The 21,309-nt window shown below is 39.4% G+C and overlaps 2 protein-coding genes across 2 annotated transcripts in view; one reads left to right on the top strand and one right to left on the bottom strand.

Moving 5' to 3' along the window:
- MRPL13 (mitochondrial ribosomal protein L13) overlaps positions 1-1,846 on the bottom strand; it is a 38,242-nt gene extending 36,396 nt beyond the window's left edge. The window contains exons 1-2 of the mRNA XM_040979366.1: positions 1,747-1,846; positions 826-949 (exon numbers count right to left, since the gene is read on the bottom strand). Of these exons, the coding sequence (XP_040835300.1) occupies positions 826-949; positions 1,747-1,773 (151 nt within the window). The 5' untranslated portion in view covers positions 1,774-1,846. The remainder of the gene's footprint in view (positions 1-825; positions 950-1,746) is intronic.
- Positions 1,847-2,057: 211 nt separating this feature from the next.
- The window catches only part of LOC121155893 (MDM2 binding protein), a 64,361-nt gene continuing 45,109 nt past the window's right edge, over positions 2,058-21,309 (top strand). The window contains exons 1-11 of the mRNA XM_040979365.1: positions 2,058-2,238; positions 2,983-3,063; positions 4,729-4,802; positions 4,885-5,036; positions 6,779-6,837; positions 8,664-8,808; positions 9,735-9,852; positions 12,237-12,371; positions 14,572-14,666; positions 16,699-16,771; positions 21,163-21,280. Coding sequence (XP_040835299.1) covers positions 2,130-2,238; positions 2,983-3,063; positions 4,729-4,802; positions 4,885-5,036; positions 6,779-6,837; positions 8,664-8,808; positions 9,735-9,852; positions 12,237-12,371; positions 14,572-14,666; positions 16,699-16,771; positions 21,163-21,280 — 1,159 coding nt within the window. The 5' untranslated portion in view covers positions 2,058-2,129. The remainder of the gene's footprint in view (positions 2,239-2,982; positions 3,064-4,728; positions 4,803-4,884; positions 5,037-6,778; positions 6,838-8,663; positions 8,809-9,734; positions 9,853-12,236; positions 12,372-14,571; positions 14,667-16,698; positions 16,772-21,162; positions 21,281-21,309) is intronic.

Below are 21,309 nucleotides of genomic sequence, written 5' to 3'. Positions count from 1 at the left end.
AAACTCAGTCATTCCTGCCTAGGTACACCTCAGAGCAACTTCCCCCTGCACAGAGAGCAAGGCACAGGACTACGGAGGAGCTACACTGTTGTGTCAGGTGTGTAAGTATTCATTTAAAATTACTATTACTGCAAATTTAAAGTATGCACATATCTATAGACACTTACATATGTATACAAATACACATAAATACCTTTACACACTGGCTACATTTCACAAGAGTTAAGAATGTGACCAATTGCAGCCAATGCTGACGGTGTTACACAAATCGAGGATGAAGAACTGACATCTGCATGTGCCAGTCAAGTGCCAAGGTGACAACCAAAACCACCACGAAGCACAAGTCTCAAGAAAAATTTTTGTTTTGGAAGAAAGATGCAGAAAAGTGCACCGACCAATTCAAAATGGTGAGAAACAGGCATGCCATATCTCACCAGGTCTCCTGCTCTCCCTGAGGGGAGGGATATTTTTAGGAAAGGGCAAGATTATTTTGAGAAACTCTGCTTTAGATGCATGTTATCCTGTGAAGACATGTGCAAAGGTGAACATTTAATTCCTAGTGCAAATCAAGATACTTTCAGGAGGGTGCCCGGAGGGGCTAATGCTAATTTGGCTGGACAGTGGCATACAGTGAACACTCCCAAGAAAACTGGTCCCCAAGGTTTTCTAGAAAGAAGTCAGCTCAGTTCTGTGCCCTGTTAAGGTTGAAAAGTTGTCAGCAAACCTGGAATTAAGCCTGGGGAGCTGGCAGGGGAGGGCACATCTTTAAATACAGTTCCGTTACATGAACACCTGTTTGCTAAGGAGAAACATACAGGTACTTACTCAGTTGATGGTATATAGGCTTGTGGAGTCCTTGGAGTTTCATTGATGCTAGGGCGGCAAGTTTTCCCGGAGGCTGCATTTTCCCATCTAAGAGATACCACATTCGGGCAAAAGTGGCCCATTGCTTAAAAAAAAAAATCCCAGCTAACATGAAAATCATTTAAGATACTGTAACATGACCTCTACTGTATATATTCTCTATATGTCATCTCTATTGTAGGATTAAACTTGGAAACTACTGTGAGCAGAAGACACTAGAGGGTTTTTGTTTCTGCAAAGCGGGGAGGGTGCGTCTCATGTTGTATAACGGAAACAGTGGTTTCTTCTTTGCTTTTCTTTAAAAAACATAACATGCAAAGCCCCTGGAGTTAATATGGTCCACACTGGACCCTTCAGGAAACCCTAGTGGCTCCATGGTCAAGCAGCCCCTCCACCATCGGCTTGGCACCCTCTGGCTAGCTGGGTTAGCTGTCTGGGCTCCCAGATCCCGGCTTTCCCTGCCTGGAGAGTCCACGCCCAAGGTGGACCCAAGGTGGACCCGAGGTGGACCCAAGGTGGACCCGAGGTGGAGCCAAGGCAGACCCAAGGTGGACACAAGGCAGACCCAAGGTGGACCCGAGGCAGACTCAAGCCCTCGCACAGAACCTCATTCACTTAGCAAAACGCAGATCCTCACAACGGCCCACAATGGCCCGCCGCCATGTACCCTTCTGGAAAAAGAGACACCCAGAGGCCAATGAGGAACAGGACAGAGCGACAGGTGCGGTTTGGCTTTCTCGGCCGGAGTTCGCGTCCCCCGACACAGCCCCGGCACGGCAACTCCTCCGGGTGAGTCTCGCTGTCCTGTCCACTCAGCTTCGCCTCTCTCTCTCCTTCGGCTGCGGCAATGAACCGCATCGAGCCATCAGACTCCCAGCTTACCTGGGACGCCTTGGAGAAACTCGACATGCTCCCCAGGCCGCCCTCTCACCCGGCGCGCGGCCCGGTCGCACAGCTTTACAGACCCGGCCGGAAACGCCGGGAGCCAAGCAGGACAGTTCCGACCCGGCCCGCACACAGGCTGCTTCTTTCCTGGGCTCCCTTCCGTCTCCGCACGGAAACAGTTTCGTCTTGCAGCAGGGAAATAACGCAGTATTAAAGATGAAAACTCCAGAAAATAACCCATTCGGTTGAAAACAGCCGAAACATAATCCAGGACCCAATTTCCAGCCGGGCTGAGCGGCAAGGAACCGGAAGTACGTCACAGCGCGCGGCTTTTTGGAAATGGGAGCCGAGACCTAGAACTTGGGGTGACTCTGGACGAGATGGATCGGTACCTGCTGCTGGTGGTCTGGGGGGACGGAAAGGCTTCCGCGACCACCAGTGGGGACGCCGAGCCCGCGGTGGCGGCTGGGGAGACGGAGAAGCCGCCCGGTGAGCGCCGGGAAGGGGCGGGAGCAGCTGGCGGGAGGCGAAGTTTGGGGTTTGGATCAACTCCTGCGGGGGATGCACCTCACACATCAGGGTCCCAGGAGGCTGGCCGGATGACCGGTGAGGCGTCTCAGTGGAGAAACAGGGACACCAGATGCCAGCCCTGAGGAAAATTTGAGACAGCTTAGCTGAAAGAGCTTTCCTTTACAGTGGAATTTCCGCTCCGTGGAAACGTGTAGAGTCCCTCTGCCTCCTGAATTCCATATGCAGTTAACGAGACAAGGGTTTGTTGTCCTCCAGGTTACTTTTACTGGGAGGACGCATTTCACCAATACCCCGAGCTTTAAAAAAATGACACATTTTATTGATGATGTTTATGATTGTACCATCTCTCGGTGCACCTGCTAAGACTCTGAAATACTTTTTTTTTCTTTCGTTTTGGATCGGGAAGGCATTTTCAGGAGGCGACATGTGTGGGTGTGTATAAGGTGTCCTGTGTCGTGTCATTCGCCCTCCTCCTTGGAAATGATACTTTGGGAAGGGATTTTGAGTTTGTGTTAACGGGCTGGCATGTTCAAGGCAGGAACCGTCCCAGGCTCTTCCAAATGCTTTGTCTCTACTCTGTGGGAACTTGAATACCTTTTGGGTAAAGTGCGGTTGTTTATGGATGGGAATCTGATGGTCACACTGGGACGGACCCAGTCGGTGCACCCGGGAGCCACTGAGCTAGTCTGATTTCCCTTTCAGACTTCACAGCAACAGGTGTTTATCAGCTCCTGAAAAGAAGCATTGGTGCGTCAATTCACCCACAAGACAGCGCTTTCCCTGGTAGGTATAAAATGCCCCTCTCTGGCAGAGCAAGTGTCTGGAATGAACTTAGGACCTGTGGGAATGGCAGGTGTGCTTGTTAACTCTGCAGGGCTCCGGGTTTTGGACCGAACAGAAGATAAGAAACTGAAGAAGGTATTATTTCTCTCTTTGTGATGCTTGAGTGTCATTAAGTTGTTACGATAATTAATGTCAGTACTCAGCTTGACTTTTGCTCCTCTTATAAATGGGGATGTTGCATTCTAAGGAGGCTTAATGCCACCAGCGACTTCATTACCATTACTTACTATTCTGTTCTTATCTGCTACCAAGTCACTTCCTTGTTGAACATAGCGGTTTGTTCCCATCTGCTCTTTCTGAAGTATTTCACTTCATCTTTTATGATTTCTTAAAATTTTTATTTGAAAGATTTTCAGAGAGAGAGAGACAGAGAGGCCTTCCATCTGCTGGCTCACTCCCCAGATGGTCACAATGGCCAGAGTTGAGCCCATCTGCAGCCAGGAGCTTCTTCCAGGTCCCTTATGTGGATGCAGCCTCAGGCTGTAAACAAGGAGTTGAGTGAGAAGTGGAGCAGCCGGGACATGAACTGGCATCCATATGGGATCCTGGTGCCGCAAGTGGAGGATTAGCCGGCTACAACACCGTGTCGGCTCTGAAGCATCTCACTTTTTGGACCACGCCTCTGTTATTTTCTGTTTGCTTTATACAAATCGATCAGCCTGCTTTACTAGTTATGTTTTCTCGTTCTTGGCCTCTAATACAGACTAATCCCTAAGGACTCCAGCAGGTCTCTGGATGCCAGGGAGAATTTGATCGTTGGATAACACTGAAATTGTCATGACTCTACAATCTGGTTCTTTTTCTGTTTCTTTTTCCACTCAAAAAATTCCTCAGTGTTAGCTACCAGTGGGAAATCATTTTTAGCATGTATTTACCGCACCGGCCTGTTTCCAAGTCCCAGTAATACTTTTAATGGCTTAAGTTGACATCACGTTAGGCCATACTACTCTTACTACAGCAAAGACCTGTGTTTTTTCTAAAAAGATGTTTTGGAAATTATTGCATGATAACTTCTGTTTTCTTCAGAAAGTAAGAGATGACGTCTTCTGCTGAAATTGTTAGAAGAATGAGTTCATAGGTACTTAGCATCTTCCCTAGCTTCCAGGAGACACCTCAATAGCCATATTTCTCTTTCCTTTGGGGAATCCAATTTCTTTACTCGTGCTAAGTTCATCATGATTCCTGTGACATACACCATGGTGTTGTCTTTAACTTTATAATCCTCCTGTAATATTCCATTCTCCAAGACTGGCTTCCATGCCCTTAGGCTGTGTTGTGCTAGTATGGTTTCTGTGATTTTTGTGTCATTCAGAAAAAATCAAGTAGTTCTAATTTTAAACATCTTTGTGATAGATTTAAATCTACAGGATCATAAAAACACCTTAGATATTAAACTGTGTTGGCCTAAAGCAAATGATTCCTTCTTGGTACATGCTTTTCTTCTTGAGGCAGGTAACATTCAACTTAAACTTTTAGCAGATTTTAGAAGATCCATACTTCTGCAACTTTGGAAAGCTGTGCGATTCAAAATGACAAACTTCTCTGCACACGCATGCTGTGACGTTGTCTCGCTTGTGGTCTGATCAGTATGATTTTGTTTTCAAGCCTGTTCCATTGGCGGTGGACCCGGATCCAGGAAGTGGTTCTTTGCAGTGCAGGCAATATGTGGATTTGAGCAGGTAGTAGTTCCTAGTGAATATCTTTGCTGATACAGAGAACCCTGGGAATTCCATTACTTAGCGCACTGTGTTCCTCTGTCAGTTTTGCAGTTCTGATTGGCAAGAGGTACATTTTGATGCAGAGAAAGATGAAATTGAGGACGCCCTCCAAGCAAGCCTGGGAGAATGTCTGAGCACTGCTGAGTTTGCGGAGGAGGAAGACAGTAACAGCAGGGAGTCCCTGTCCTTGGCTGAGTATGTCCGTATGCTGCCTATTTGCTCCGTTAAATAATTCACACTTGGCAGTTGTTCAGGACCATGAGACTGAGGATTAAGATCTTTTAGCAATTATAGTAATAAAATGAATTAATTAGAGATGTTTGCTCTTCATTTTGGAAGACTGTTAGGCAATTTGGGCCTCTTATTTCAATGAAATTCTTCAAGAGCAAAAATGGATACCTGAAAATGTTTTGTTTCTTATGTGATTGCAAGAATGATACAAAGCAATTTTTTTGTTAGGATTTACTTTTATTTGAAAGGCAGAATTGTAGAGAGAGAGAGAAGAGACAGAGGACAGAGAGATCGAGGAGCCAGGAGCTTCTTCCTGGTCTCCATGCAGGTGCAGCACCCCAAGTACTTGGGCCATTCCCTGTTGCTTTCCCAGGCCATTGACATGGAGCTCCATTGGTAGGAGAGCTGGTAGGGCTTGAACTGGCACTCATATGGTAAGCTGGCACCTTAGGCAAAGGCTAAGCTTGGTATGCTACGGTGCTGGCACTAGTGAAGTAACATTTTAATTAACATGTCACTTTTAAAAAATAAATTCTATTATATATTTTATTTTAAAGCTTGAAACAAAGAAACTGTCATTTTCGCTTTACAACTTGAGGCTCAAATATATGATTTTTGTTTATCTTCTGCATTTCAAATAGCTGTTGAAATTCCTAGAAATTTTGAGAATTATTTACATGGCCACGTTCCCTGGTAGGTTTTTTGGAACTGCAGTGTGATATTTAACTTGCCTCAGATGACAGCTATGGTGCTGTTTTCTTCGTGTAGTATTTCATCTGTGACTCTGAGTAAACAACCTTTCATCTTAGCTTCAGTGTTTCATGAGAGCCAACGGCTTTCGTTACCTTATACAAATACGATGCTTGTACACCTGTAAATAACTGCAAGCTTAAGTATTTCCTTTTCTGCTGCTAAATCAGATTTGTTGGTGAATGGAGACTCTGTAGGCTGAGGGAAAGAGCCCAGTCAGGCAGCATTGGCGATGGTCCTGGCTTACGCAGCGCTGGGCCAGTTACTTAACTGCCCCCGTCCTTGGCTTTCTCATCCATAAACCTTGGGATCTTTTAGACGATATCTGAGGTGCCTTCACTCAGCCCCCAAAGCTCTGACCACTATTAAAACGACAGCTTGAAAAATGTTATTTCTGATGTGGGATCTAATAACGATTTCCACAAGAGGGGGCTAGAAAACCATAGTTTAACGTAAGATACTTTGTGATTTTTAAACAGTAGTGGATTTATAATAAAGAATCTGGGTAGTTTCATGCTGTATAATGAGCAGCTTGAGAAGAATGTCCAATAGTTCAACCTAATAGATTTTAAAGAATCAGAGGAGGGCATTAAATTATTAGGACAGTGAAGAAAAAGTAATACCCTTCTTATATACTTATTATCTTTTTAATATTAGAACAATGTTTTGTTCTCAACTATGTTTAATACACCATCTATTATTTGCGGAGTTTGTTAGTATTTTGGGTGTGGAACAGAACTTTTGCTTGGATTTCCATGCATGCTAATTATGTGGCTCTAGGCAAATTATTAAAGTAGAAATGTAACAGTAGTGTTACTTAGCATGATTGTGTTGATATCAAGATCAGATGAGATAGTACATGTCACATACTTCATGTTGATCCTTTTAGTTAACGCTTCATATTTTGGTGCATGTACTCTCTGCCTACGTGTCGCTAATTTATCCTTTCATTGTAGTCTCTATGAAGAATCTGCAGAAAATTTGCATCAGTTATCGGACAAGCTTCCTGCTCCTGGTAATATTTTATTATTACTTTTATACTGTATATCTTGCTTTATACTTATTTGTTATTTTTTAAAATTTATTCATTTGAAAGGCAGAGTTGCACAGGAAGAGAGACAGACGAAAGACTCTTCTGTTAAGGCTGAGGCTTAGTCTGTGCCACAGTGCCAACCCCATGTCACATGTTTTATAAATGAGTGATGATTCAGCATTTTTGCTAGTACTCTGAAATGAAGAACGTTTTCTTCATTCGAGTTCACATAAAATATACGCTAGCATTTTATTGAAATACATTGCTGAAACATTTAATTCTTTAGAAAATTAAGTACTCATTGTTGCTTCCCTTTTTCTTTTTAAAAGATTTATTTATTTATTTGAAAGTCAGACCTATGGAAGGAGAGATATCTTCCATTCTCTGGTTTGCTTTCCAAATGGTCACAGTAGCCGGGGCTGGGCCTGGGTGAATCCAGGATTTTATCTTGTTCTCCCACATGGGGGACGTGGGCTGCCTTCAGCTGCTTTCCCAGGCACGTTAGAAGGCCAGGTTGGAAATGGAGAAGCTGCTCTCCGGCTCTGGGGCGCCAGCATTGCAGATGCAGCTTCATCCACAAGGTCCAATTACTTATCTGTTAATTCCATTTTCCATGGACCGTTGTTGGGCACACCATGTGCTGTACAAGTTCTATGGACAGTTCCTTAAGGAAGAGGGCAATAGGGAATTTGGATAAGGTCTAGTCAGTGTAAAATCAAAATTTCTTAAAGTAAAAGAAATCCTTGAGTCAACTATTTTTTTATAAAATGCATTTTTTCCTTATATTGATAATCATATTTTATGAAATAATGTTTCATTATATTCTTAAAGCTGGTTTTTATCTTAAAGTAATATTTCTTTGTGTTATTTAAATACTTACCATGAAGAGTCTGGGACAATCTGACATTCACAAATGTTTTTGAAGAATATTCTTTTCTGAATATTTTCTATGAAGGCTGTTTATTGTACAGACATTGCAGTGACTGTAATGTGACGTTATATTAGGAGTTGAGGATGCAGTGATGAATAAAGCATGTAAGATGACCATTAAGACCTGTGGCTCACAAAAGTCTATATTTAAGACAATCATATTTCAGTGCAAAATGTCCCACATTGTAAATAACTGAATGCATTGATAAATGAACTTGCCAATTATTTTAATGTTTTATTTTCAAAATATGTATTAAAATATTGTATAGGTGGTGTTTTGCCAAATTAGAGGACTTGCATTATCATTTTTATTTGGTTTCTATTTCATTTTGTTTTTTATTCCAGTAAATTTGCAGCCTTATGAAATTTAAACTTTGTGAAGTTATTCTTTTTTTCAGGGTCAACTAATGTTATCAGTATAATTGGGTTTTCTAAGTGTTTCATTGTACTTTAAAAATGTAATTTCTTGGAGTATGTAATTTTATAATGATCCATTCCCTTTGGATAACAAAATATAGAAAAATATAATGAATTGCACAGGGTTTTTTTCCCTACTGAGTACAACAATAGCATTGATGATCTTGAAGAGTAATGTGTATCATTAACCACTACTGTAGAATTGGCAAGTAGTTATTGTACAGTTCATTGCTTTGTAGCACATGCTAACTTGCAGAAGAACATGCTTTTCATTAAATGTGGAAATTAAAAATTTTTTGAGGTCCTAAACATATGTATTCTTAGCAAGAATTTCAGAAATTCAAGTTAAAATTCCCCTTTATCTTCTAAATAAATAAAATCCAATTTTTTAGGGTACTGGAACATTGGCACAATTCAAAAATAACATCTCTTAAATGTGTATTTTTTTCTTTCCTTTCTAGGTAGAGCAATGATAGATGTAATACTGTTGCCTTCTGACAAAGATCCTCCAAAAGTGAAAGACTGCTTACCCGCCGTAGGAGCTTTGAAACATTTCAGAGAATGGCATTCTGCAAAAATTACTGTAGCCGGAAATCACTGTGAAGTGTAAGCTTCTGTGTTCATATTTGGTTATTATATGGTTTCCAACATGCTGCTCAAGATTTTGAAATTACTTTAGGGTAATACCATAGTTTTATGTCATAGTGTGATTGGAGAATTATTCTCTTGAGAGTAATTAGATTTTTCTTATATTTGTAAAGATATATTTTTAGCAAATATGTTATCAGTGCTGTCCTATATTGTTGAACATTAATTTCCTAAACTCACTATGTGCATTTAAATTGGCTTGTGTGGCCAGTGAATAGCATAGTGAATATCATGGGTACACTGTATTTGTAATGTCATTTGTTTTTGTGTCATGTGACAGTGTGCAATTATACTCTGTTGTCATTTATGACAGGTTTTTTGTTTTGTTTTTTACAGTTTTGATTCTTAAATAAGCATTTAAATCGGATTTATTCATGACATTTTTCATTCTACCATATTGTTGAACACTTGCCAAACACAGCTGTAAGTGCTGTTGAGTTAAAAAAGTAAAAAGACATGATCTTTTTCATCAAAATGCAGATGTAATAAGAGAGACAATGGTTAAGATAGTCTGTAATCAATGTTTTTAGCAATTCCATACAAAGCTATTTGGAAACAGTTTAGTTGAACAATTCTGTCTTTGAATACGAAGAACCAATGTTGTGTGTGTGTGTGTGTGTGTGTGTGTGTGTGTGTGTGTGTGTGTGTGTGTGTGTCTGTCTTACATAGTTAAGCCAACACTAAAAAGAAACCATTTCTTCATTGTTGGTTATGAGGGTAATTACTCTTAATTTGTAGATATGAAGGATTAAATCAGCACTTCATTCAGAGACTGAATTAATGGTTGTTCTGTAACATGTAGAAACATTGCAAAACTTTCAGCTTCTTATATAAAAATATAAAACCCTACAGTTAATTATAATCGTTTTTTTTTTTTTTAATAGAAACTGTCAGAAAATTGCAGAATACCTTTCCGCTAATATTGTACCTTTAGAAGATCTCAGAAATGCTATTGACTCAAAGGAATTGTGGAGGGGAAGGATTCAGATATGGGAAAGAAAGGTAAATGAATTTCTCTTTTATCACAGTGTGCAAAGCAGGTCTTTCAAGTCTTGACTATGCAGATACTGTAAGTACATCTTAATGGAAATGTAGCCTTTAAAGATGTTCCAGATCAGCACTGTTAGGATTTTCTACGTTAATGGAGATGTTCTCTGTGCCAATGCAATAACCAACTAGCCATGTATTGCTACTCAGTGCTTTACCTAGGACTAGCGTGATGGCTGAACTACATTTTAATTTTGATTTTAATTAAAATATTCACTCCTGTTTTGATCATTGCTATTCTGTAATGTAGCACTTGTAAACCAGAATTTGACCTTAACCAAGTTCATATTTATCTGAATCTCCTTTTTTATTGCTCGTGTGAAGTATCTGGAAAAACTGCTCGGACTGTGTTAGGTTACTTATAATCCTACCTTTGGTGATCTCCAATTTCTACTAACCAGTTTTCTAATTTTGAATGAATCTTTTTGTTGTTGTTAGATCCTAGTTTTCTAAACAACAAGATGATTGTGTTAGGTTATTCTGACCCTGAACTTCTGTGAGACTTGATTCTCTTTTGGCATTTCTTACTGAGAACAAACATTTTGCAAAGCTTTGCTCGGTTGTGCCCTTGTGGCTGCCTTTGTGGTAAGTGGGTTGAACCACCACAGCTTAATGCAGGTTGCCATATGGGTGCCAATTCAAGTCCTATCTGCTTCTCTTACAATCCAGCTTACTGCTGGTGGCCTGGGAAAAGCAGTGGGAGATTGCTCAAGTGTTTCGGTCCCTGTACCTTTATGGAAGACCCAGATGAAGCTCCTGGCTCTTGGCTTCCATCTGTCCCAGTGCTGACTACTACAACCATTTATCGGGAACCAGAGGGTCAGTGGCCTCTGTTTCTAACTACGTCTTTGAAAAAAAAAGTCTTTTAAACTGTTTTTTGCTAAAATATTCTTAGTAATTTATGTCTTTCGTAGAGAAGCAAAACAAAACCACAGGTTTTTTTTTTCTTTTTTAGATGTATAGACCATTTGTGCAGTTAGCATTGGAATATGAGTCAGACCTTGCATTTTTATAAAGTCTGCGGTTTTTTTTTTTTGCATTTATAGGTAGACTTTTTAAAAGATTTATGTGTTTATTTGAAAAGCATATAGCTAGGGAGAGATGGAGATGGAGATATAGGCTTTACCTACAGAAAGAGGAAGACAAATAGTCCATCCTCTGCTTTACTCCCCAAAGGATGACAACACCACGACCCAGAAGATTCTTCTGGTTCTTCCGTGTGAGTGGCTGTAACTCAACAAGTTGGGCCATCTTTTGCAGCTTTTCCAGTCCGTTAGCAAGAAGCTGAATAGGAAGTGGAAGAGCCAGGGCTGGATTGGCACCCAGGGGATGCCAGTGGCACAGGTAGTGGATTAAACTGCTAGGCTGTAGTCCCTGTCCCTAGACTTTTCAATTCATCCTTTAAAATTGCTTATTAAAATCTAAAGAAAGGTGATGAGAATTGATTTGATGGGCTTATTTGTTGATTGCCAAGTTGACCCATCCTAATCTCATGGAAGGGTATATCAGCAGGTGAACCTTTTATGCAAATGACTTTAATATAAAAGAAATATAGTCAAGTAGAAGAGAAGAAATTATGAAGAGCTAAGATTGCTTTCATATATATATATATTTAATCTGTATGTTTGAACATGACTTATTTGGAACCAAAAATTAACCTAAAGTCACATTTCACTGCAGAAAACCTTTCAGCCAAAAATCGTTTAGTATATCTAGTTGTTCAGTACGTGGGACCTGACATTACAATGGGTTTATTCCAGTCTCTCCTCTGCTTCATTGTGACATATTGGAGGATACTTTGCCTCTTGATAACCCGCTTGTATACATTTATAAAAGAGTTAATAATAGTTCGTATTTCATGGGTTTTTATGAATATTAAATTGTTTCAAAGTAACCATCCTGTATTACCTATTGTTGTGGTTGTTACCATTAATATTGTTAACACTGCTGCTATTATTACTTGCAAAGTAATTCATCTCATAAACACCATATATTGGAAGCCTTGTACTTAGGTTCTAGTGGTGAGGAGAACTGACATTTTCTATCTATGCATTATAGACTAGTACCAGAATTCTGACTAAGCACATGCAGAAGAGGTTATTTGGCCTTGTTACAGCGTAGAAGGGGCTGCTCTTGCTGGCTGAGGAAGGGCCAATGAGAGCTCTTCATGAAAACCTGGTGTGTTAGTTAGGATGGAACGATATGTACCTAGATAGAAGAGCCAATTGTTAAACTGGGATTCAGGAATTTACACTGGGAATTCATGAATTTTTTCAGGAATTAATCTTTCTCTGTCTGTTCATGAGACTGCTAAATGTGTTTTCTTGTTTGCTTTTCAGTTTGGATGTGCAGTTAGTTTTCCTGAATTTTGTTTAACTGGAGTCACACCTAAGAACTTTAGTATACATAATTTAGATACTTGCTTATTTGCCCCAAAAAGAGTGACATCAAAGGATAAGGATCTTTTGCCAAAGGTAATTATGTTTATATGTTTGTTTGCACTCATCTATTTGTGCGTTTTTATTCCTGTAAAATGTATTTGAATCTTGAGTTATTATCACTAATATGTGTGCTAAAGTGTGCTTGCTAGCGTAAATTTTACTAAAAGTAAGTATAAGCTTTGGTGAGACTATTAATATTTTAGAAATTTAAAAAATTTGTTAACAGTGCTAATTTTCCGGCAGCACACACCTGAAACTACCTTTGGTTTGGACTTTACACTGTGACCTTTCTAAGACTCAATTTGGGGAGACTGTGAAGGAATGGGGAAAGGATGAATTTGAGTTAAGCTAGACCTGGATTTCAAACCTGACTCACAAACCAGGTGTTGGGTACACTGTGCCTTGCATTTGTGGATAATAATGATACATTTATCTTCTCAAAGTTATCCAGTTTAGATGAGGTAAAGAGATTAGCATTTGGCATACACTTCAGAAGTATGCGTTTTTATCCTGTGTCATGTCTAAACTTATTATTAAAATACATGTAATCATTAAATGTAAAAATTAGAAAAAGGATGAGTTGGATTTAAAAAAAATTTTGAATGCAACAGGAGAAGAGATATCTCTGCGAAAGCACTTTGGAACATCCTTTACTTAAAAATATTTGTTTAATATTAAAAGTGAACAAATTTCATGTATTTCATATAGACAATTTTAAGAACATGTGGATACGATACTTCCCATCCTGCCCTTCCAATATACTAGTCAGGAAGTTACAAGGAAGGCCAATTGATGGCTAATGTTTTCTGATCAAAGAATGGTATGAAAAAGAGTGTAATTCCTGATGTGAGCTCATTTCCCATATTTATTAAGAATTGTTTATGTAACATACTGTGTCCATCTTTCATAATAACATTATTTCCCAATGACTAGCATCATGGGATGGATGCCATTACTCTCTCTTGGTAATGTTACCACACTAGTATGATTTTTTTTGTTAATATTGAATAGAATGTTAGGGTTCATCTTTTTCATTAAATATAAGGTTTCCTCTCCCTGTGTGTGCCATACACAGGTACATATATGCAAATTATAATATATGTGTGTATACACATTCAGGCCAAAAATTTTGTGGAAAATGGAGTCGAAAGATAACTATTTTGGTTCAAAAATTGTTAAAATCTTTGGATAGGACTTTTTTACTAGGCATTTTTCTGGGGCCGGGGATGGGGCTCTGATGGGTTCAGCTGCTGCCTGCCATGCTGGCATCCTGTAGGGTTCCTGCTTGATTCCAGGTTGCTCCACATCCCATCCAGCTCCCTGCCAAGGGGTCTGGGAAAGCAGCACATGACACATAACCCCAGTGCTTGGTCTCCTGCCACCACTGTTGGAGACCAGAACTATGCCCTGATTCCTGGGTTCAGCCTGGGCTGGTCCTGGTCATTGTGACCCCTTGGGGAATGAACCTCCCTCCTTCTGGCTCTCCCTCTCCCTCTGTAATTTTACCTTCCAAACCAATGAACTAACCTTAAAAGGAAAAATTAATTTCCATGAACTTTTCTAGGACTCCTTATATATACTATGTGTATGGTAGAATTATGGAGCTTTCTTCTGCACATTACACAAGTTTCATCAAGATGTAGTCCTTTGGTTTTGTTTGTTTCTTTGTTTTGTTTTTGCCTCATTTGTGACGTGCTATGGTACCAACTGTTGAAATGTTAATCCTTTTTCTAGCTCACTCCAATTTCGTTTCAGACTCAACACTAAGAAATGCTGAAATTGTATTTCTGAGTGGAACTTTCTGTCTTAATTGGCAGCTGTTGTCTTCACCAGATTGTTGTTTGTTTCTTTCCTCCATCGTGGGGTGTCTTTTCTTTGTTTCAGGATTCCACCTGCAGAGGTAGCTTACTCGTTTGCTTGTTCAGCACTCTCAGCCCTTGCATCGCTTAGGCTGCTGAATATAAACAACACAAGTGGAGAACTCTTCTGTTCCTTGCCTCTCTATAAGCGTTTTCTTCTCTAAAGTTCTTTTTAGAGAAGGAAACCTCCATGTCTCTACTCTTGAGGTGGAATTTGATTTGAAGAATTGTTTTCTCTGCGATAGATTAAATGTTTGGCTTGCGTAATGTATACAATATTAGATTGAAAGTTTTGAGCCCTTTATAACTAACTTTGTAATTTTTGTTTTGTCCAGAGTATTCAAAATACTATGTAATTCTAATATGTTTTTCAGGTTTTTCATTATTATGGCCCTGCTTTAGAATTTGTGCAGATGATAAAATTATCAGATCTACCTTCCTGCTACTTATCGGACATTGAATTTGAGCTGTATCCTTAATGTGCATATTCATTTAGGTCTTGTTTTCTATATCGAGTATAATGGGCTTGTATTGTCAGCTAACTGTATTGTAAGTATATATTCATTGTTATTTTACTATATGCATTGTTTTTATGTGGCTGTGTAGGTATGCTGCCAAATTCCTTAATTTTTAAGCTGCCGAAGAAAAAACTTCTTGGTCTTTCCATATTCTGGATCAAGTACTTTTCCTATCGGAAATCTGTCTCGCTGTGCAAGTGTTTTCTGGCAGTATCTGCTGAACGTTTTCTGTGTGCAGAGCTCTAGAAGGAAGCCAAAAGTGACAGTCTTGGTTTCTAATTATAACGCTGTCCGCCTGAGCAAAGGCCAGATCTCTGTCTCACTTGGTCCGTCAGTAACTAAAGCTCTTACTCCTCCTATCTCCAATCAGACAGCCCCACATTCCTACTGTATGTGTTCTTATTGCCTCTGCTGTCCCTCCTGTTACTACTTAATGCTTTTTAAAAATAATTTTCCTTTGTCTGAAACCCAGGAAACCATCTTCATGACTTTGATGTTTTTCTCCATAAATATTTCTGTTGAAAAAGTCTATCACTGCAGTATGTCATCGTATATTGCAGATATACTCTCTGTATTATACAGATATATACATCAGCTCAAACCAAAATGTTGATTTGTTTTCTTATTGCAAATTCCTTTCTACAGAAGATATAATATTTATGAAAGAATAAGAGAACCTTACTCAGACGAGAACTGTTTTCTGGGATCACAAAGAGTGGTATCTTAGTTTGTTTCGGGAAGTTTTTGGTTTATTGGTTCTGGTGGTAAGGGAATTTGCAATGAGATCAGTCTGCAGTACCTTTTCAAATGGACCACATGCTGTCAGTTGGATTAAACTGTCCTGGAGAAGGAAAAAAAACTGTTGAAGAATTGCAAGCCAGGAAGTAGCTTAATCGGGAATAAATTTTCCCATAGGAAAAAAAATCTATCTGAATTTTGATGAAAATTCAATTGCATGCATAGGTCAGTTTGGAAAACCGAAAATACTGAATGTTTGAACTTATAACTATGGCTATTTATTTACATGCTTAGCTTTTGTTTCATCTCAAAAATGATATGTAGTTTAGAATATAAAATCTTGCTTATTGTGAGTATGTATATGTGACTTTAGGTGGCTTTCATATGAAGTGTGTTAAGCATTAGATTTCAAGTTCTATTCATTTGTTCTGTATGCAAATAAAATTGAACATTAGTTCTTAAACAATACAAGTAAATTGTAGTGGCTGGTAAAACTCCCACCGATGACACTGGCATTCTCTGTGGGCCCTAGTTTGTGTCTCTGCTGCTCTGCTTCTAATCCAGCTTCCTGCCTAGTGGCCTGGGAAAAGCAGCAGAAGATGGCCCAAGTGCTTCGGCCATGCCATCCATGTGGGAAACCCAGCTGAAGCTCCTGGCTGCTGCTCGGGTCTGGTCCAGCTCTGGCTGTTGCGACCATCTGAGGAGTGAACCAGTGGAAGAAAGATCTCTGGTTCTCTCTGTCTGCAATTCGTTCAAAATAAATCAATTTTAAGTACATCTTAGAGTATACTGGTAGGATATTGGAACTTAGAGTTTGAACAAAAGAAGTGTCCCTTGGAATGGAGAGCCTGGGCAAAACACAGGATGAGTTCAAGACTTAACCGGAACCATGACCTGAGCCAGTCAGGGAGAGCAAGGAGGCTGTGTGGGGAGTAGCATGGTTGCCTGTGTTGATGCTCAGACACGAAGAGGCCCTGGGAAGAGCAGTTTCACAAAGGAAGAGTTCAGGTTTGGGTAATTGGAGTATCCGTATACATTGAGTGATTCTGAAATTTTTTTTCCAGTGTACATTGTGTTGAAAAATGTATGACTGTTTCTTACCAATAGTTTATATTAATTCTTATAGTTAAACTTTTTAATAAGTGAATTTAAGCAACATGTGGAAGAATTGATTAAAATTAATTTTCTGGAGTACAAGTGTTTTTCAAGTTCGTATGCCCTTACTTCCTTAACTCCCTAGTTTAGAGGGTTGACAAAGAATAGTACCAGGCAGAATTCCATGTTGCTGTTGCAGCAGCTCTCCTCCCTGCGTGGCAAGGTATACTTGTGCTTGGGTTACATATTTTGTTTTTATACTTAGCATTTGTACATGTGTAAGAAAAAGGATGTAATTTGTTTGCATAATGACTTGGTTTCTTTGATGTACTATATCATGATGCTATTCCTGATTTGGACATTTTGGATTTTAATATGCAAAATATTTACTGACAGTATTTATGTCACATTTGCTTATTATTTCTACAACATATAGACTATTATCAAAACTGCAAAGAGTAAATGAATATTACAATGAATGGCACTGCACCATGGTGCTTTAACAAAATCTTATTTATAATTTTTTCAGAAAATTGAAGTTGAAAATGAAACATGATTTAACCTTAAGATATTCAACTAGTGATAACTCAGACTTTTGGCTTTCAGACTTAGTTTTCCATATATTAGATAGTCTTTTGAGTTACTGTGCTGAAATAGTTAGTAATGACATACCCTTTGGGTAGCCCAAGTTATAGTGCTTTGTTAACTAAGTTTTCATTTTGTGAAGAAAAACCCACATGCTAAATTTCAAAATTGCTAAATTGTAAAATTTATTATCCAACATATATTCTGCTGTGTTTCAGCACTGTGCCAGTGTTGGGGACCATGGGACAAATTTTACAGATTTAGCTTCTATCCTCATAAAACTCAATATATTTGGCCCGGTGCAATAGTGGCTAACTCATTAGCTTGCATCAGCTAGGATTCCACATAGACGCTGGTTCCTGTGCCAGCTGCTCCACTTCCCAGCCAGCTCCCTGTTTGTGGCCTGGGAAAGCAGTAGAGGATGGCCTAATGCCTGGGGAACCTGCAACCTTATAGGAGACCTAGAAGAAGCTCCTGACTCCTGGCTTTGCATTGGCTCAGCTCTGGCCATTGTGGCCATCTGGGGAGTGAACCAGCAGATGGAAGATCTTTTTTTCTGTATCTCCTTCTCTCTATGTATCTGCCTTTCCAAAAGCAAAAAAAAAAAGCTTAACATTGGTGGCAAAAGCATAACTAAATCTCTACAGGTATGAAACAACAGAAGAAATGAACACTCTAAGAATGTATTTTAAATACAGATGAGCAAGATTAAACTTGTTGGGGCCCAGCGCAATAGCCTAATGGCTAAAGTCCTCACCTTGCACACACCAGGATACTATATGGGCACCAGTTCTGGTCCCAGCAGCTTCACTTCCCATCCATCTCCTTGATTGTGGCCTGGGAAAACAGTCAAGAGCAGCCCAAATCTTTGGGACCCTGCACTCATGTGGGGGACCCAAAAGAGGCTCCTGACTCCTTGCTTCGGATTGGCCCAGCTCTGGATGTTGCAGCTGCTTGGAGAGTGAATCATGGGATAGAGGACCTTCCTCCCTGTCTCTCCTCTCTGTATACTGACTTTCCAATAAAAATAAAATAAGTATTTTTAAGAAAGATTTAATTTGTGCCTTTCTATACAATTGTGCACATAGAAGTCGTGTGATGCAATTTAAAAATATGTACTATGAATTAAAAAAAAAACACTTTCTATTTTCACTCAAATAGCTAAGTTGTTCTCTGTGTAGCCCTGTCTGGTTACCTTTTTTTTTTTTCTTTGAGTCCTTCATTCTAAGAAAATTAAGAACTTATCCAGCATGATTATTTTGTAGTGTTTGAGAGACAGAGGTTCCACCTCCTTGTTCACTCCCCAGACACTGAGCACTGAGGGGTGGAGCAGGCTGAAGCTAGGAACTGGACACTTAGGACAAGTTTCGCATGTGGATTACAGGGACTACATCTGCAGCCATCACCTGCTGCCGCTTGGGCTGCACGTTACAAGGAAGCCGGAGTGGGAGTAGGGTTGGAACTTGAGTCAGGTGCTGCGTTATAGATTGTGAGGATTCCAAGCGACACGTCAACCACTAGATCAGCCTTGGCCGTGCTGTTATTATTTCACCAGTATTGTCACATAAGCTAGAGAAAGAAATATGTTGTAGAGATTCCGAAACAGAAGGGTGTATATCTTAGAAAACTTATAATTAAGGCCTTGGCTTTGCACTCACAGACTTAGACCTTTATAAATTATCAACTGGAAATAATATATCTTGTGTTACCTGTCTCAGATTTGTAATGAAAACCAAATTAGAATATGAGGAATGCTGAAATTTTCTTGCACCAAAGTAAACTTTTACTTAGTGGAAGTGCCATTGATAAGTGATAGCTGTTATTCTTCATTATCTTTGAAGCTTATGTGTATCAGATGATTACACTTTCATTTCCTGAAATGTGTGGAATAATAGATACTCTCCAGGTAATTTGAAGATGTGATAAGATTTGTGAACATTATGTGGAGAAATTCATGGAAAATATACTGTATGGAGAATGTTACAGAGTATAGTCAGATTTGCAGAATGTTCATTGGGTGTGAGGTTAGGATGCTGCCTGGAGAGTCTTCATTTCGTAGTGTTTGGGTTCACGTCCTTACTCCACTGTCCGTTCTGGCTAATGCGCACTCGGGGAGTCAGCAGAAGGAAGGGCAGGGAGTTAGAACCACACTTCCCCAGTGCGAGCCCCAGGTTAGTCCCGGATCCTACTGGCCCGGCCCACTCCTGCCCACTGTGGGCCTGTGGAGTATGAACCAGTGGATGGGATGTATCTGTGTGTATCACTCTGCCTTTCAAAAAAATTTCTCAAAACAAATTTATGCACTGGAATAGCAAAAGTTTAAAGGAATCTTTACTCCTTATAGTTATTTAAAATTGGCAACAGCAACTCTAAAAGCAAGGTAAAAAAAGACCTTAATATTTGTTATGATCATAATTTCAATCATTTTGTTTTAAAATTGCTATGTTAGATTGTCAGCGTATTGCTTCTTGGACCAGGAGGTTTGAAACTCAGGTTTGAGTTCCTAGATTTGGCCTTTAAAGAGAATAATAGCCTCAACAAATTGTCGTCAGGCTCCGTAGAGGTTATCTAATGGTTAATGGAATGGTGGGACCGAGGTAAGAAACTAAGTGAACTATGAGTGCAGTGGAAGCAGGTGAGAAATTTATGTTGTGGAGAATTACTGTTTGAGATTTGAAAATGTTTATTTGCATATCTGTAACAGATGTTTAATCAAAATTACGCTATCAAAAATGTGGCCACTTCGTCAGCTGCTGGGTCCTGAGCTTTTCTGTCAGGCTGTCAGTCATGCATGTCGCTGGCATGTTGAGGAAGCTCTGCTGGGACCCGACAGGGCATGCGCACCTTAGAACTGTGTCCAACTTCTAGACATGCAGTCTTGTCATGCATTTGGGGATTTGATATCTTATTAATGCAAGAACTGGGATATAATATCTTAAAAAATTAGATGTAGTTTTTGTGTTAAATGATATTTTGATTTCTAAGTATTTTTATTTTTAATGCCTAATGCTTAACTGTGTAAATTTTGGCAGACTTAAAGTTATATCTGTTATAAGAGAGACTAATATATCTATTGTGCCATTTATTTTCACCTAAAATATTATTTTTTGTATCTATCATGAATGGATAGTGAAAATGAATAAAAACAAAACTAGTGGTTAAAGTACTAATTATATGAGTGTCACAAAGCTCATGTAACCAGTCCATCTCCGCTGGGAGATGAAGTGATCTGTGCTAGGTTTGAGTTGTTTGACAAGCACCTTGCTTCCTTCATTTCTTCAAGAACTTTTGAAGAAAGTTTGCCCTTTGCTAGGGTATGCTCACTGATGCAGCCCACTGCTAAAAACTGACAAATAAATTTTCAGAGCTTCCCTTTGTTCATTTTTAGCATTTAATCAAATTGAAAACTTTGCAAATTGCTGGATTTTTGAACAAATATGTAAGAACCACTTGTATGCCCAGCCCTGGGTGAACAGAATGGATGTGTTGAATTTGCATCCAGGTCAGCCCGAAGCTGCTGTTGTCCATTATGTAGATCTTTGTCTTTTTCACACCATCCCAAGTCCTTACTTGTCAGAATTAAATCTGATTTCTAGGAATGACTGTTTCTAAGCTATAGATATTCCAGTTCTGAAGCCAGGACAGTAATCCTGTGCAGTGACTCAAAATTATGACTGAATGTGACAAAATCTTTTGGTGCTAGAATCCCAGCCTTTCTTACTGCTTTTCATATATGCGAAGAAATTACCCCCACAACCTGAGTTTCAGGCTGATTCTGAATAGTAAGGTTTTCAGAGATGTACACCTTAGTGGCTGGATGTTCTGTCTGCTTTTCTTTGTTGCTTGCCTTTTTTTTTTTTTTTTTGGTGGAAAGTAATACTGTTATGCTTTTCTTTGGTTGGTATGGTAGAGTTGTTTGGCAAGATTGCTACTAAACATTTGTTACCTAGGTAAAATGTGAGTGAAAACTTCTGTCATAATGATGACTTTGAGTATGCAGTCAGTAAACACATGTTCTGTTTCATCCAGGTGGGTGCTCTGTTTGTGTTGCCATGTACTGTGAGTAACGTATTTATCCCACCTCCCAACCAACTCAGTTCAAGAAAATGGAAAGAATACATAGCTAAAAAACCTAAGACCATCAGTGGTAAGTAGTTAACCTTTAAATTGTTTTAA

The sequence above is a fragment of the Ochotona curzoniae genome, unplaced genomic scaffold (assembly GCF_017591425.1).
Source record: "Ochotona curzoniae isolate NIBS_2020 unplaced genomic scaffold, NIBS_Ocur_1.0 contig_3190, whole genome shotgun sequence".
In the NCBI taxonomy this organism is placed as follows: Eukaryota; Metazoa; Chordata; class Mammalia; order Lagomorpha; family Ochotonidae; genus Ochotona; species Ochotona curzoniae.
Note: the sequence above shows the minus strand (reverse complement) of the source record. Positions and strands in the feature narration are given on the sequence as shown.